Source organism: Rhinopithecus roxellana, chromosome 6 (genome assembly GCF_007565055.1).
Source record: "Rhinopithecus roxellana isolate Shanxi Qingling chromosome 6, ASM756505v1, whole genome shotgun sequence".
In the NCBI taxonomy this organism is placed as follows: domain Eukaryota; kingdom Metazoa; phylum Chordata; class Mammalia; order Primates; family Cercopithecidae; genus Rhinopithecus; species Rhinopithecus roxellana.
In genome coordinates, this window is record NC_044554.1 from 83579286 (window position 1) to 83594989 (window position 15704).

A 15704-nucleotide genomic window follows, 5' to 3' on the forward strand; every position below is an offset into this window, starting at 1 on the left:
AATTAGATAAGACTAACCTTTATGATCTCATTTAACTTTATTGACCTCCCTAAAGGCTCCATCTGCAAATACAGTCACATTGGGGGCTAGGGCTTCAACATTAAATTTTGGGGGAAGGCAATTCAGTCCATAACACCCTCCTTTCCTTCTTGGACTCTTGTGATATGGGTTTCATAGTAAATGTCTCACTTCCTAATCACTGTTGAACTAGCAAACCTTCACTTTTGTGCATTATAGTAGAAGAGAGACTGATGACCTTTCTTTCATGGCTTTCTCCTTTGATTGTCATGGCTGCATTTGGACTTTTAATGCTTTCCTCTTTGCGCATCATCCACTGAGTAGAGAGTTGTAGAAGAGGTGGTTGTTGAGGCAGGTGGCTGACATCAGGGAAGACGGTAATAAGTGAGTCAATCTTGGGATGGAAGAATCTGGGAGCAGGCAGCATTAGGAGAATGAGGATTGTATTAACCATTTAATCGCATTTCATCCATGGTGTTCTCTTCACATTGTACTGATTGAAACAATAAGGCTATGGATGGCCAAGGTCATGCTGGTCATTAACTACAGGTTGGATTAACTGCATGCTGGTCATTAACTCCCACCTGGAAGATTCCAGTGCCAGAACCTGACTTCCCTTGGAAATCCAGCTACTTACTGTGCCACAAACCTCCCACCTCCACTTTTTCACTTCCCTTGGCTTCTCCTCCTTCTCTCCTTCTTTGAATGATGTCATCATTCATTCCTTTGTACTTTTTCCATGTCTCAGCCCCTGCCAAAGGCCCTTATTCCCTTCTCCTTGGACAGTTGTCTTCTTCCTGCTGGCCTTCCTGCCTCTAAGCTGTGTTAAAGGGGAAGTGGATATTTGAGATGGTTATTTACAGAGAAAGGGAAGGACAGAAAGCAGAGTTCCCAGGATTCCCCATGGACAAATTCTGTTATCTTTCGGCCACTTGTGTCAGTGAGGCATGTTAGTGAGATGAGAGAGACAGAGAGATGGTGGGGGTGTGTGTGGGGGAGAGAGAGAGAGAGAGAGAGAGAGAGATGCTTCTACCTGATGACCATGGCAGGCTGGCCTCAAATCCTGACTAGGCCATTCCCCTAGAAGCTGATTTTTATGAACCATTTGGTGGACTATATATCAACAGGATCAACAAGAAAAATACAAGTTAATGCTGCATATTAAAAAGAGATAAATTTTAACATAGAAAACTTGTGTAGGTGATAGAAGAGCCGAGAAGCCAGACAGGCAGTGGTGAAGCGACTCAGGAATCGGCAATTAGGGCAATAAATGGCCAATGGGGGCTCCAGGCTGGAGGAACAAGGGCAGGAGGTGGAACTGCTGAAACTCAGGGTCACTTATGCAGGCGGGAGCCCTGACAGGGGAGGGAAAGGCAGGGGGAAGAATGGAGGGTGGAGGAGAGGAGGCAGGGAAGATAATTTCCCTAGAGAACTCTGCCACAGGCTGCTTTAACTCACTAACATCCACACACCACTGGCTTAGCTCAGGGCTGCTGGCTTCTGCTCACCAAGGAGTCCACCAGATGCTCTTTGCTCAGGGGGTTTTGCCACATGTGGGGTTCTAGGGCCCAGGTTGCTTCCATCTTGTTCTGCCATCCCCTAGGGCCTCTACTGGAGAGAGGAGAACATTACCTGACACTGAGGGCCCGGACTTGGAAATGACAACGGTATTCCCCTCACCTGCAGTGGCAAGAGTAAGCCACTTGGCGCAGTGCAAGGAGGCTGGGAAGTTCCTTGCTGAGCGTCGCCATGGGCAGCGGCCCTGCGCTGTGTAAAGAGAGTGCCATCCTAAGGGACATTGGCCACCTCTGCCTCATGGCTTGGAATACTTTTTTGCTTGTGAAGGAAACCAAAATAGTTCACCCATATATATGTATTTGGACCTATTTAGAGATAGCTATTCTGAAGGACTGGAAATACAAGAGTAGCAGAAAAGCTGTCCTTCTTGGGGAGAGCTGTATCTGTGGAGAAATTCTGCATCCCCCTTCTCGGGGTAAACAGAACTTACAGTGTCTTTTATCTAGTCTGCCAGGCTGGCTGGCTGCTCCCTCAGGAATAACCTCCTATGTGCCTGGATCATATAAACTTGTCTGCAATTGCTCAATGTTGAGATGTGGGTCCCACATCAATCCAAATATGGTCTTCTGCTCTATAACATTTAAAACCAAATATACTGTCCCTAAATTAATCACTCTTACAATCCATTTTAGTAAAGATGTCTCAGGAAGCTGATAATACTGATCCACAAAATGCAACAACTCCTTCACACTATACCATTTGGTTTCAATTGTTAGTTGGTTTGCCCTTCCTTCATATTGATTATTTTCTTGGTAACCACAGGTCTCAGAGGTACTTTCTGTTGTCCTTGCATAATTTTTTCCTTTATTGTTGACTTTGAGGCTAGAATCCTGAGCTCAGATGGACCCACATCTGAACTTGATCCAGCTTCAAGTTCTGACTCAGCACTCTCTTTTACTTTCATTTTAGCCATTATAGATAACAGTCACCGAAAGATAGAATATTTTGTTTTTTCCTTATTAGTTTACATTTCCTTATGTATCCAATGAACCAATTCCTGGGGAGTAGGATCCATCTCTAAATTCCATTACTTTCACCTTTAGTAATTGATCTCAACATGGCTGTGGCTTTATAACATGAGTGACTGCCTGGCTACCCAGGAGTCAAATATTCCTCATTCCCTACTCTTTGTCCTTTCTCTTCCCAAGCCACATGTTTCCATGAGTCAGTGCCATTCCAACAAATCCCACGTCACTCACCAATTGTGTAGAGAAAAACTTTTCTCAAACTGCATGTTCCCTCCACTCTCACACCACAATAGTGATCAACACAGAAGACTTCTGTGACCAAACGTGTGGGTTATTTTTTCCCCAAACACCAAGGAGAAGACACTAGCTAAGTGTCCTTTAGTTTAGCTCTGACACTGTCTACTCAGATAGTGTCAGATGCCACAGGCTGAGGGCTCAGTCCCTGAGACTGCCCCGCTGTACACACCAGCTACAAGTCCAGGCATCTGGAACTTCTGACTGACCAGCTTTATGTTGGTGTTCCCATGACCCTCTCTTTGGGTTTGACTAATTTGCTGGAGTGGCTCACAGAATTCAGGGAAATACTTATGTTTACTGGTTTATAATAAAGAATATTGCAAAGGATACAGATAAAGAGACACGCAGGGGAAGGTGTGGGGGAAGGGGCATGGAGGTTTCATGCCCTCCCTGGGTGCCACCCTCCAGGAACCTCCACTGTTCAACTGTCCAGAAGCTCACTGAACCTTGTCTTCTTGGGTTTTTTGGAAGCTTCATGAAATCAGCATTCATTCCTCCAGGATATAGGATGGGACCCTCTCATGGCAGGGTCTTAAGATCCACAATCAGAAATGCAGGGGATCATTAGAGTAAAAGGAGGGCAGGAGAAAGTAAGAGTCCTCTCCCTGAGGCCTAACACACCCAACATTATAAGAAAAGATTGTAACAAGGGCTATGAGAGTTATAATCCAGGAACTGTGGACAAAAACCAATGTATATCATAACACCACACTACCAAAATAAGTTTAATAAGTGAAGGAGAAATAAAATCTTTTCTAGACAAGCAATTGCTAAGGGAATTCACTACCACTAGACCAGCCTTACATGAGGTCCTTAAGGGAGTTCTAAACATAGAACTCAAAGAATGATACTTAATACTGTGTCCGGAGTTGGTTCCTTCCAGTGGGTTCTTGGTCTCACTGAATTTAAGAATGAAACTCTGGACCTTCACAGTGAGTGTTACAGCTCTTAGAGGTGGCACTGACCCAAAGAGTGAGCAGCAGCAAGATTTATTGTGAAGAGCAAATGAACAAAGCTTCCACAGCATGGAAGGGGACCACAGTGGGTTGCCACTGCTGGCTGGGGTGGCCAGCTTTTATTCCCTTATTTGTCCCAGCCCATGTTCTGCTGATTGGTCCATTTTACAGAGCGCTGATTGATCCATTTTACAGAGTGCTGATTGATCCATTTTACAGAGCACTGATTGGTCTGTTTTACAAACCTCTAGCTAGCCACAGAGCACTGATTGGTGCGTTTTTACAGAGCTCTGATTGGCGCATTTTACAAACCTCTAGCTAGCCACAGAGTGCTGATTAGTGCATTTTACAATCCTAACTACAGAGCACTGATTGGTGCATTTTACAATCCTCTTGTAAGAGACGAAAGTTCTCCAAATCCCCACCCATCCCAGAAGTCCAGCTGGCTTCACCTCTCAATACTATAGAAACACACTTAAGTACATAGCCCACAGACTTTATAAAGCAACGACACCATCAAGACCACAAACCAACCAGTGATCAACTTTACAACAGGATCGAAACCTCACATATCAATATTAACTTTGAATGCAAATAGTCTAACACCCCACTTAAAAGCCATATAGTGGCAACTTGGATAAAAAACAAGACCCAATCATCTGCTGCCTTCAAGAGACCCATCTCATATGTAATGACACACACAGGTTCCAAGTAAAGTATTGGAGAAAGATCTATCATACAAACAGAAAACAAGCAAGAGCAGGGGTTGCTATCCTTATATCAGATAAAATAGACTTTAAACCAACAACAGTAAAAAAGGACAATGAAGGACATTACATTATGATAAAAGGTTGAATTTCACGTGAAGACTTACCTATCCTAAATATATGTACACTCAACACTGGAGTACCCAGATTCATAAAACAAGTACTTCTAGACCGATGAAAAAACTTGGAAAAATACACTACAATAGTTGCAGACATCAGCTCCCCACTGACAACATTAGGTCATTGAAGGAGAAAACTAACAAGGAAATTCTGGACTTAAACTTGATGCTTGACAAAATGGACCTAATAGACATCTACAGAATACAGCACCCAACAGCTAGAGAATATACATTCTTCTCATCTACACATGGAACATACTCTAAGATTGACCACATGCTGGGACATAAAGTAAATATCAATACATGTCAAAAAATGGAAATCAAGCATATTCCTGGACTATAGTGGAATAAAAATAGAAATCAATACCAAGAAAATCTCTCTAAACCAGTGGTACCCAACCTTTTTGGCATCGGGGACTGGTTTTGTGGAAGACAACTTTTCCATGGACTGGGGGAAGTGGGGATGTTTTGGGATGAAACTGTCCCACCTTAGATCACCAGGCATTAGATTCTCATAAGGAGCATGCCACCTAGATCCCTCACATGTGCAGTTCACAATAGGGTTTGCACTCCTACGAGATTCTGATGCCGCTACTGATTTGACAGGAGGGAGAGCTCGGGTGGTAATGCTTGCTTGCCTGCTGCTCACGTCCTGCTGTGTGACCTGGAGTTGGAGGGAGTTGGGGACCCTTACTCTAAACCACATGATTACATTGAAATTAAACCACTTGTTTCTGAATGACTTCTGGTAAACAATGAAATTAAGGCAGAAATTAAAAAAAATTATTTGAAATAAATGAAAACAGAGACACAGCATACCAAAATCTCTGGGATGTAGCAAAAGCAGTGTTAAGAGGAAAGTTTATAGTGCTAAAAATGCCTACATCAAGAAGTTAGAAAGATCTCAAATTAACAACTGAACCTTATTCCTAGAGAAACTAGAAAAACAAAAGCAAACTTCAAAGCTAGCAGAAGAAAATAAAAAACTGAAATCAGAGTAAAACCCATTGAATTTGAGACCCTAAAATCCACATGACGGATCAATGAAATAAAAAGTTGGCAATTTGAAAGGATAAACAAGACTGATAGACTGCTAGCTAGATTAATAAAAGAAAAAAAAAAGAGATCCAAATAAGCAGAATCAGAAATGACATTGCAACCAACGGAGATACAGAAGACCCTCAGAGAATATTATGAACACCTCTATGCACACAAACTAGAAATTCTAGAAAAAGTGGATAAATTCCTGGGAACACATAACCTCTCAAGATTGAATCAGGAAGAAATCGAAATCCTAAACAGTCCAACAGCAAGAATGAGTTCCAAAATTGAATTAGTAATACAAAACCTACTAATAAAAAACAAACAAAAAAACCCAGACCAGAGAGATTCACAGTTGAATTCTACCAGGCCTAAAATGAAGAGCTGATACCAATTCTGCTGAAACAATTCCAAAAAAATCACAGAGGAAGGGTTCTTCCTTAACTCATTCTGCAAAGTCAGTATCATTCTCATACCAAAATCTGGAAAAGACACAGTGATAAAAGGAAAGTTCAGGTCAATATCTCTAATCAATATAAATGCAAAAATCCTCAATAAAATACTAGCAAACCAAATCCAGCAACACAGCAAAAAAGTTAATTCACCACAATCAAGTAGGGATTATTCCTGGGATGCAAGGATGATTCAACATATGTAAGTCAACAAATGCAATTCACCACATAAACAGAATCAAAAACAAAGTATATGATTATGTCAATAATTGCAGAAAAAACTTTTGATGCAATACAACATCCTTTTATGATAAAAACCTTCAAAAAACTAGGCATCAAATGAACACATCTCAAAATAATAAGAACCATCTATTACAAACCCACAGCCAACATACTGAATGAGCAAAACCTGGAAGCTTTCCTCTTAAAAAGTGAAGCAAGACAAGGATGTCTGCTGTCACTAAACCTATTCAATATGGTACTGGAAGTCTTAGCCAGAGTAATCAGGAAAGAGAATGAAATAAAAAGCATCTGAATAGGAAAAAAAAGAAGCCATATTATCTCTCTTTGTTGATGATTAATGTGATTCTATACCTAGAAACTCCGCAAAGGCTACTTGTACTAACTTCAATAAAGTTTCAGGATACAAAATCAATGTAAAAAATCAGTAGCATTTCCATACACAAATAACATTCAAACTAATATCCAAATCAAGTATACAATCTCATTTACAATAGCCACAAAACCCAAAATAACTAGAAATACTCCCAACCCAAAGGTGAAAGAGCTCTACAAGAAGAACTACAAAACACTGCTACTGCTAAAAGAAATTATAGATGACACAAACAAATGAAAAAACATTCCAGGCTCATGGATTGGAAGAATCAATATTGTTTAAAATGACCATACTGCCCAAAGCAATCTGTAGATTCAATGCTATGCCTATCAAACTACCAATGTCATTTTTTACTGAATTAGAAAAAACTATTATAAAATTCATATGGAATCAAAGAAGAGCCTGAATAGACAAAGAAATCCTAAGCAAAACAAAGCTGGAGGCATCACATTATCCCATTTTAAACTATACTGCATGTCTACTAACCAAACAGTGTGGTACTGGTACAAAAACAGACACATAGACCAATGAAACAAAATAGAGAATCAGAAATAAAGCTGCACACCTACAGCCATCTGATCTGTGACAAAGTCAACAAAAATTAGCAATGAGGAAAGGACTCCCTATTCATAAATGCTACTGGAATACACCTGCAATACCTGACTAGCCATACACCAAAGAAAATAACTGGCCCCCCACATTTCACCATATACAAAAACTAACTCAAGATAGATTAAAGATTTAAGTGTAAGACCTCAAACTATAATAATACTAGAAGAAAACCTAGGAAACACCATTCTGGACATTGGCTTTCAGAAATAATTTATGACTAAGTCCTCAAAAGAGACTGTGACTCCCCCCAAAAAATTTACAAGTGGGGCTTAATTAGACAAAAAACATTTTGCACAGCAAAACAAACTATCAACTGAATAAATAGGCATCCTACAGAATGGGAGAAAATATGTGCAAGCTATGCATCTGGTAAAGGTCTAATATAGAGAATCTATAAGAAACTTAAACAACTGAACAAGTAAAAAAAAATTGTAAAGTGGGCAAAATACATGAACAAACACTGCTCAAAAGGAGACGTACGAAAGACCAATAAACATATTAAACAGTGCTCCACATCACTAACCATCAGAGTGATGCAAATAAAAACCACAATGAGATATCAATTCACATCAGTCAAAATGGCTATTATTAAAAAGGCAAAAAACATCAGATGTGGGACAGGCTTGGAGAAAAGGGAACACATATAGGCTGTTCATTGGTGGGAATATAAATTAGTTCAGCTACTATAGAAAGCAGTTTGGAGATTTCTTAAATAACTGAAAACAGAACTATCATTCAATCCAGCAATCTTATTACTAGGTATTCATCCAAAAGAAAATAAATTGTTCTATCAAAAAGACACACTTATATGTTCATTGCAGCACTATTCACAATAGCAAGACATGGGATAAACCAAGATGCCCATCAATGATGGAACAAAGAAAATGTAGTACACATATACCATGGAGTAGTACGCAGCCATAAAAAAGAATAAAATCATGTCCTTCACAGAAACATGGATACAGCTGAAGGCTATTATCCTAAACAAATTAGTGCAAGAAGAGAAAACCAAATACTGCATGTTCTCACTTATAAGTGGGAGCTAAACATTCAGTACTTATAGGCATAAAGATGGCAATGGTAGAAACTGGCACTACTTGAGGGGGAGGGAGAGAGGGAGCAAATGTTGGAAAACTTAACTATTGGGTACTATGAACAGTGCCTGATTGATGAGAGAAATCATACACCAAAGCTCAGCATCATGTAATACACCCAGATGGCAACCCTGCATCTGTAACTCCTGAATCTAAAATAAAAATTGACATTATTTAAAAAAAAGAACAGGAAAGAAACAAAATAAAACCTAACAAAAATGCTACCATCTCCCTACAACTAAATATATGTAACTAAAGCACAAACTAGAATTTTAAAAAATGCAAATACCAAACTCATAGCATTTCTGATGATGAATTTTGTGTCAACTTGGCTGGGCCACAGGATTTCTAAATATATGGTCAAATATTATTCTGGGTTTGTCTGTTGGTGTATTTTGGATGAGATCAACATTTGAATTTGTAGACTGAATATAGCAGACCGCCCTCCCTAATATAGATCGGCATCATCCAATCAGTTGAAGGCCTGAATAAAACAAAAAGGCTGATCCTCCCCGAGAAAGAGAATTCTTCCTGCCTAATGATCTTTAAATTGCGAACTCAACTTTTTTTCTGCCTTCAGACTTGAACAGAAACATTGGCTCTTTGTGGATATTAAACATGCTGGCCTTTAGATGGCACTGTTTGCTTTCCTGGTTCTCAGACTTTTAGACTCTGACTAGAGCTAAACCATTGTCTCTCCAACTTGCTACACCATTATCTCCAAGTTGCTGACTCACCTGCAGATCTTGAGACTTGCCCAGTTCCATAACTGCTTATGCCAATTCCTTATAGTAAATTTCTTTATATATATAAATATGCATATGATTCTGTTTCTCTGGAGAACCCTAATACAGATTTTGGTACTAAGAACAACTCTGGATGAAGAGAATCTTAAGGATAAACTTAAATAGGTTCCAAGGTTTCTGGGATTGAATCTCTAATCTGATTAGATTTAAAGACTATTGACTCTATTTCTAGTAAAGAGAAAATTGGTGGTCCATGACATGATGTGGCAATAGAGATGCACAAAATATCACCATTAGATGCTCCTAATCAAACACTTAGAAGAAGCAAGGGTCTGGATGATCTTGCATTTGATACTTTCCAACATTTTTGTCAAACTCATGAGTACAATGAGGTTGACTGTTGTTTCTAATGTTGCTGGACAAAGTGGAAAAAGAAAAGGATGACCTTAGGGGTCAAATTCCCAGCTGAAGTGCTGCATAAATGACCTGAAAGTTTCTTTGCGTGTCCCTGAAACAGACACTTATTTCCTGTAGCTACAGGGCTGAGATTGCAGAAAATCAAACCAGAATTTCATCTTGCAAGTGGCTGAATCACAGTGCAAGTTGACGGCTAATATTGCAGGGTGTCTACTATCAAAGCAAAGGTATTGACTTGGAGGGAATAGGGTGCTAAAAGTTGGAATGGAGATATGTGGGAAGACCCTGATGAAGCTGAACATGCTGAGCCCCTAAATAATATCTTCTTTATTACGTGGAAGAGGTCTCCACACCCAAGTGCAGGCAGTTTCTTCAGTCCTAGTGGAAGCAGTCTCTTACCCCATGTCTGAGGGGATTAACTCTGCCTTGCCTAAGAAAACTGTAATGTCCTAACATGAGGCAGTTGCCATGCAAGGCACTTCTGCTTCTCCTCAGAACCCACCCCCACCACCATTCCTCTTTCATTTCAGACCTATAACTAGATTCAAGTCCCAGCAGCACCCAAAGGGGAGATATAAAGTATAAGCTGTGAGGAAGTGTGCTATACATCAAATGGACAATTTGAGTTTTCTAATGTATACAAGCAGAAATCTGGGGAATATGTGTGGAAATGGATATAAGGGTGTGGGATAATGATGGAAGGAACATAATTTGGATCAGGCCAAATTTGCTAATATGGGCCCACTAAGCAGTGATTCTGCATTTAATGTGGCAGCTCAAGGAGTTAGGAAGGACTCTAATTGCTTGTTTGTTTTCTTGGCTGAAACATAGAACAAAAGATAGCATTATTCTGGGAGTTTCTGTGAGGGTGTTTGTAAATGACATTAACATTTAAGCAGGTAGACTGAATTCAGCAGATGGTCCTCCCTAATGTGAGTGGGTCTCATCCAATTAGTTGAAGACCTAAATAGAACAAAAAGTCTGACTTTCCCCTAAGTTAGATAATTATTTTTGTCTGATGGCCTTCATACTGGGACACTGGCTTTTTTTGTTTGTTTGTTTTCTGCCTTCAGACTTTATGGAAATACCAGCTTGTCCTGGGTCTCAAGTTTCCCAGTCTTTGGATGGCAACTACACTATTGGCTCTCCTGTTCTCAGGTCTTTGGACTTGGACTGGAACTGTATCATTGGCTTCCCTGGGTCTCTGACTTGCTAATTCATCTTGCAGATCTTAGGACTTGCCCACCTCCATGATTGTGTGAACCTATTCCTTATAATAAATCAATCAGTCAATCAATCACCCATTGGTTCTGTTTATCTGAAAACCCTAATACAGCATTGTTCCATGAAAGCAATGGATGAAATAATTTTTATGCCTCTGGCATAATTCTGGCATAGCAGCATAAAAACTGGCTGTTATGAACATAAAATGAGAAAAACCTTATGGTTGGAGGCTTTCTCTTATACTAGATTTTTAAAAATTATGACAATTACTTGTAATGTAAGGTGTTCTAGATGTTATCTGCAAAGAGCACCAGAGTAGCAATACTTAGGCAACCCCAAAGACCTTTGAGAAGTCACAGGTCAAGGGAGAACATCGTATGGGGATCAGGCAAATCCATGTATGGGTGCTGGGCCCCATCCTACTAAGTAATGGCCTTCACTCTAGTGCTGCCAGTCATGTAACAAAAAATAAAATAAAATAAGCTTCCTTTAAAAAATAAGTTTACAAAATAATTGAGTCAATTTCTTTACTGAAGCCTATATTCCCTGTTTACTATTGCAAAAGTCATTTATCGAGCATTCACAGCTTGTGAAAATTGCTTTATGAAATGGAAGACCACAAGACTGCGTTGCCTGAAATTCTTCTGACCACAACTGGGGGAAACAGGAACTCAAGAGGGCCTGGCTTCCAGGACTATGGAGCCACCAGCTGGTGAGCTGAATCCATCATGCCACTTAGAAAGTGCAAGTGTGCAGTAATCAAACAGGACTCACAGGTAATCCACAGGCCACTTGCTAAGTCCAGTCACGTCTGCACCTGATACCATCTGAAAGGTAGATCCTGATCCCTTTGGAGGAAATGGGTGAAGGAGAAGTATGAAGTGTAGGTGCAGTAGCAGAGTGGAACTTGATTCACCCATTCCCCAAACTCCCCCAGACACCTACACTGCTTCCATCTCCTTCCTGTGAAACTCTCTGCCATGGGACCACCAAAATTGAAATATTCTGGCAAAGTAGTATAATAACCAATGCTTCAGAAGAATAATGGAAAATTCCATCTAATTAATATCCAGAAAAAACGGGAAGTAAATGATAAATGTGGGCATTAGTTCTTGTCACACAGATCAGTTGTGTGGGTTCTTGGAAAGGGAGGGCACCCTCTGTATGTATGTGTGTATGCCCAAAAAAGTCCCTGAAGGCAGCTTCCTGTAACTCAACCCTCCCGAAACACTGAACGGCTAGTGAAAAGATTTCTCAGCAGATGCAGAAGAGGGGACATCTGATGCCTGTTTTATTCAGTCACCAGTAATCTCTCTTGCATCACTCACTTTTGTTAGAATTGACTAATAGGCAACATGCCTTTGCTTGAGCCCAGCAGATATAAGCACCATCCTAACAGGCAGGCTTCCTGACTGAGAGCAGGGAGCAGCAGGCATGGGGCATGCCGGGCGCCAGTTCCAAGCCCTGATGTGGAAGAATTGGCTCTGCAGACTCAGGAACCCGGTGAGTGCTTGCTTTGGTTTTCCATAGGGTTCCAGTGAGGTCTGGAGTGAGATCAGGGTCTATTCTTGTCTGCCTGCCTCTGCCTCCTGGCAGGTACAAACACCCACGCTGCAGGGAATTTGGGAGGGTTGGATTATTTTAAATCAAAACCTGTCCCAAGGGTCAAAGTAACTGAACAATTTAAAGACCAGCATGAAATAAAAGCTGAATAATTTATCAGAAAAGGGCAAATTTAGAAAAATTCTAAAAAACAAACAAACAAGCAAACAAAAAACAAGTGGAACTGAACTATAATTTGTGTTCTAAGCATTCATTATAAAGACTGACCAGTGAATTCTCAGGTTTAAGGAACAAAGCATTGGCTGCATTTAATGCATAAACAGAATGCTAAAGGTACTGACTCCAAAGCACAAGACTGCACAATGTGCCTCACCAGAGCAGGGCATGACGCACCCACGCTGTGTTACCCTGTAGGGTCACATCTTTAGTGTTAATTTGCATCTACTTAGAACTATATTTAAATTACATTAGCAAGGTTTTCTAAGCAGATTGGAATTGTTCAAATCAAACTTGTGTGAGTACTTAAGCAAATATCCTGTAAGTGTATGTTTTTATGAAATAGAAATCAATTGCTTATTATTATGATTAACTTTATTCCTGATGCTACTATATAAACATTAACACCTACAAATGTCATTTTTAGGAGAAGTAGATGTGTAGTAATTTACCTACATCATTTCTGAGTTTAAGGTCTATAGTTAACCTATGGGATTTTTCTGCTGACAAATGCTTCGGTTTGAAGAGATTCAGTAATTGACATTGAATTACATGTTGCTGAATCCTCAGAGCCAGAATATTCTATCTCTCTGTCTTGAAATAAAATACATGTTAAAGGAGATGTTTTCTTTTTTATGTGATCTTCAGGATCAAAATGATCTCAGTTGAAAGTTTGTACAAAAGTTTTAAGTTCAGGAATAAAGGAGTGAGACGCTCTTCATCGATTGTTAATGTGTTCGTGTCTGTGTAGGTAGTTTTACATTTATAAACAGTGCATTTCAGTGACATGCAAGTTTGTTTTAGGGAATTAGCCTAGCTTCCCATGAAAGAGTGTTACAGGTGGAAGTTGGTTCCCAGGCACTGCTCTTTCCGCTTTATGCTTATCAACCTCAGAACAGTTCGGTGACCGAGGTAGCCAGACTGCCTACTCCTCCTTAATGGACACTTGAGTTTTAAAAAATTTTCACAATTACTTTTGCTGCTAAGGTAAACGTCCTCATCAGAAGGTTTTATTTGTTTGATAACTGTTTATTTAAAATGGTATCTCCTGCATCCCGCCTTTCTTTGCCTTACTTTTCTTTAGTATTTATCATCTTGTAATACAGCACAGATTTTCTTATTAGCCAATTGCCTCTGGATCCTACATTAGTATGTTACATTCATGAGAACTGGGCATTTCCCCCAATTGGTTCACCAATATATTGTCCAGCACCCAGAACAATGCCTAGCACACAATGGATGTTCAGTAAATATTTGTTGAATAAGTAAAAGAAGGAAGGAATAAAGCATTTATGCATCTCTGTTATGTGCCAGATAGTGGGTGAACAAGAAAAGTGAGTTCCCGGCCCACAAGGAGCTATAGTCTGTTCAGACAAAAGCAACGAAAAATGCAATTAAATATTTAATGAAACCACCTCTTGGGATATATCCTACAGATGTCCTTGTACAAATGGGAAGTGATATTTTTACAAGGTTATTCATTAGAGCAATGGCTAGTATAGCAACAGAGTAGAAACAACACAAGTGGTTCCATGCATGGAATTTGGAGCTGCCTGACTGGGTTCACATCCCAGTTCTGCCACTTATTAGTTTACTTTTTCAGGCAATTTCTTAACTTGGTCTTCTTCTCTGTAAAATGAAATTGTTTGTAAGTATTAAATGAGTTTGTACACGTGATTGCAACAGTACCTGGTATGGGAGCTATTTTCTTACATGGTAGAAATGGGTGGCCTCAGACATCTGTGGACATGAGCTGTGGGCTGTGAGGGGAGGAGGCACAGGGTAACTCTCAGTGTGTGGCTTGCACAATTGGGTTAGAACAGAACTCCAGGGGGATAAAATGTGAATATGTTTACATATCTTAATGTTATTACAGTGGAAATATTGAGGGCAAGCCCCTCTGGGTAAATGTCTGTAAACTGACCTATTTTTCACGGCGTTCTCCCATTGTCCAATGATAATCTGTAAATTCTTTGTTTTTGAACTATGGAAGTGAGGTGTTGGCATGAACTGTGGAATAACCAAACTGCCTGAGTGAATAAATGGCCTCAAATACATGTTTATTTACTGAGTAAAGCCAGCAACCACTTGTTAGATGAAGGAAACTTGTCTGTTTTTACATTTACTGTTTTTTTTCTAGCTTTTAAAAAAAAATAATTGATGCATAATAGATGTCCATAGCGTCAGCATACATGTGATAATTTAATAATTTGTATCATTCATAAAGAGCAAATCAGCATATGCTTTTACATTTGCTTTTTAAAAATCTTTATTTTATTTAATGATTATAGTTTCTTCAAAAAAATCTTATTATAGATTTAAACAAAAATTTAAAAAAATAGAATAATGGATAAATAGTACCCATCATACTTAATACCTAGCTTTATAGATTGTTAAAATTCTACCATTCTTGGAAAAAATAGTTTCTTACCATTATTTTAATACCATTTATTTTTTCCTCTTGATTTTTATTTATTATAAAAACAGCACTAAAACAAAAGATAGACATTTTAAGGTCATCTAAAATTTTATTATCCTAATTAACTTACTTTTGTGATCTTTTCTTATCCTTAGGCATACACAATGCAATATTTTTATGTAATTAAAGTCATAGCTTTTTTCCCACTTAATATTGAAACCTAACATTTTAAAAGTTGGTGTGTGGTCTTCTTATTTAATGGTTTTATTGAATAATAGTTAATCAGTTGGATACACATAATTATTTGACCATTTCCTTATGTTGAAGATTAAGGTACTTTCCAGCTCTTATTGTTATGAATAACATCATTATGCACAAAGGATACACCTTCTCCTGGATTATTTCTCTTGAATAAGTTTCCTCGGGCAGATTCTGGGTCAAGGTAAGGACACATTGCTTTTGGGCAGGTGGAGAGCAGTTGACAATGCCTCAGGGGTGTCCCCATGGATAGTTCCAGTGCAATGCCATCAACATTGTCAAATATTCAGTGGCTTCGAGCCATGCTTTTCCACGTGAATTTCTATTAATTTTTACATTTTAT

General features: G+C 39.2%; 1 protein-coding gene across 1 annotated transcript in view; it reads left to right on the top strand.

Moving 5' to 3' along the window:
- Positions 1-12339: 12339 nt before the first annotated feature.
- ABCA13 (ATP binding cassette subfamily A member 13) overlaps positions 12340-15704 on the top strand; it is a 520700-nt gene continuing 517335 nt past the window's right edge. The window contains exon 1 of the mRNA XM_010374424.2: positions 12340-12408. Within this exon, the coding sequence (XP_010372726.2) occupies positions 12340-12408 (69 nt within the window). The remainder of the gene's footprint in view (positions 12409-15704) is intronic.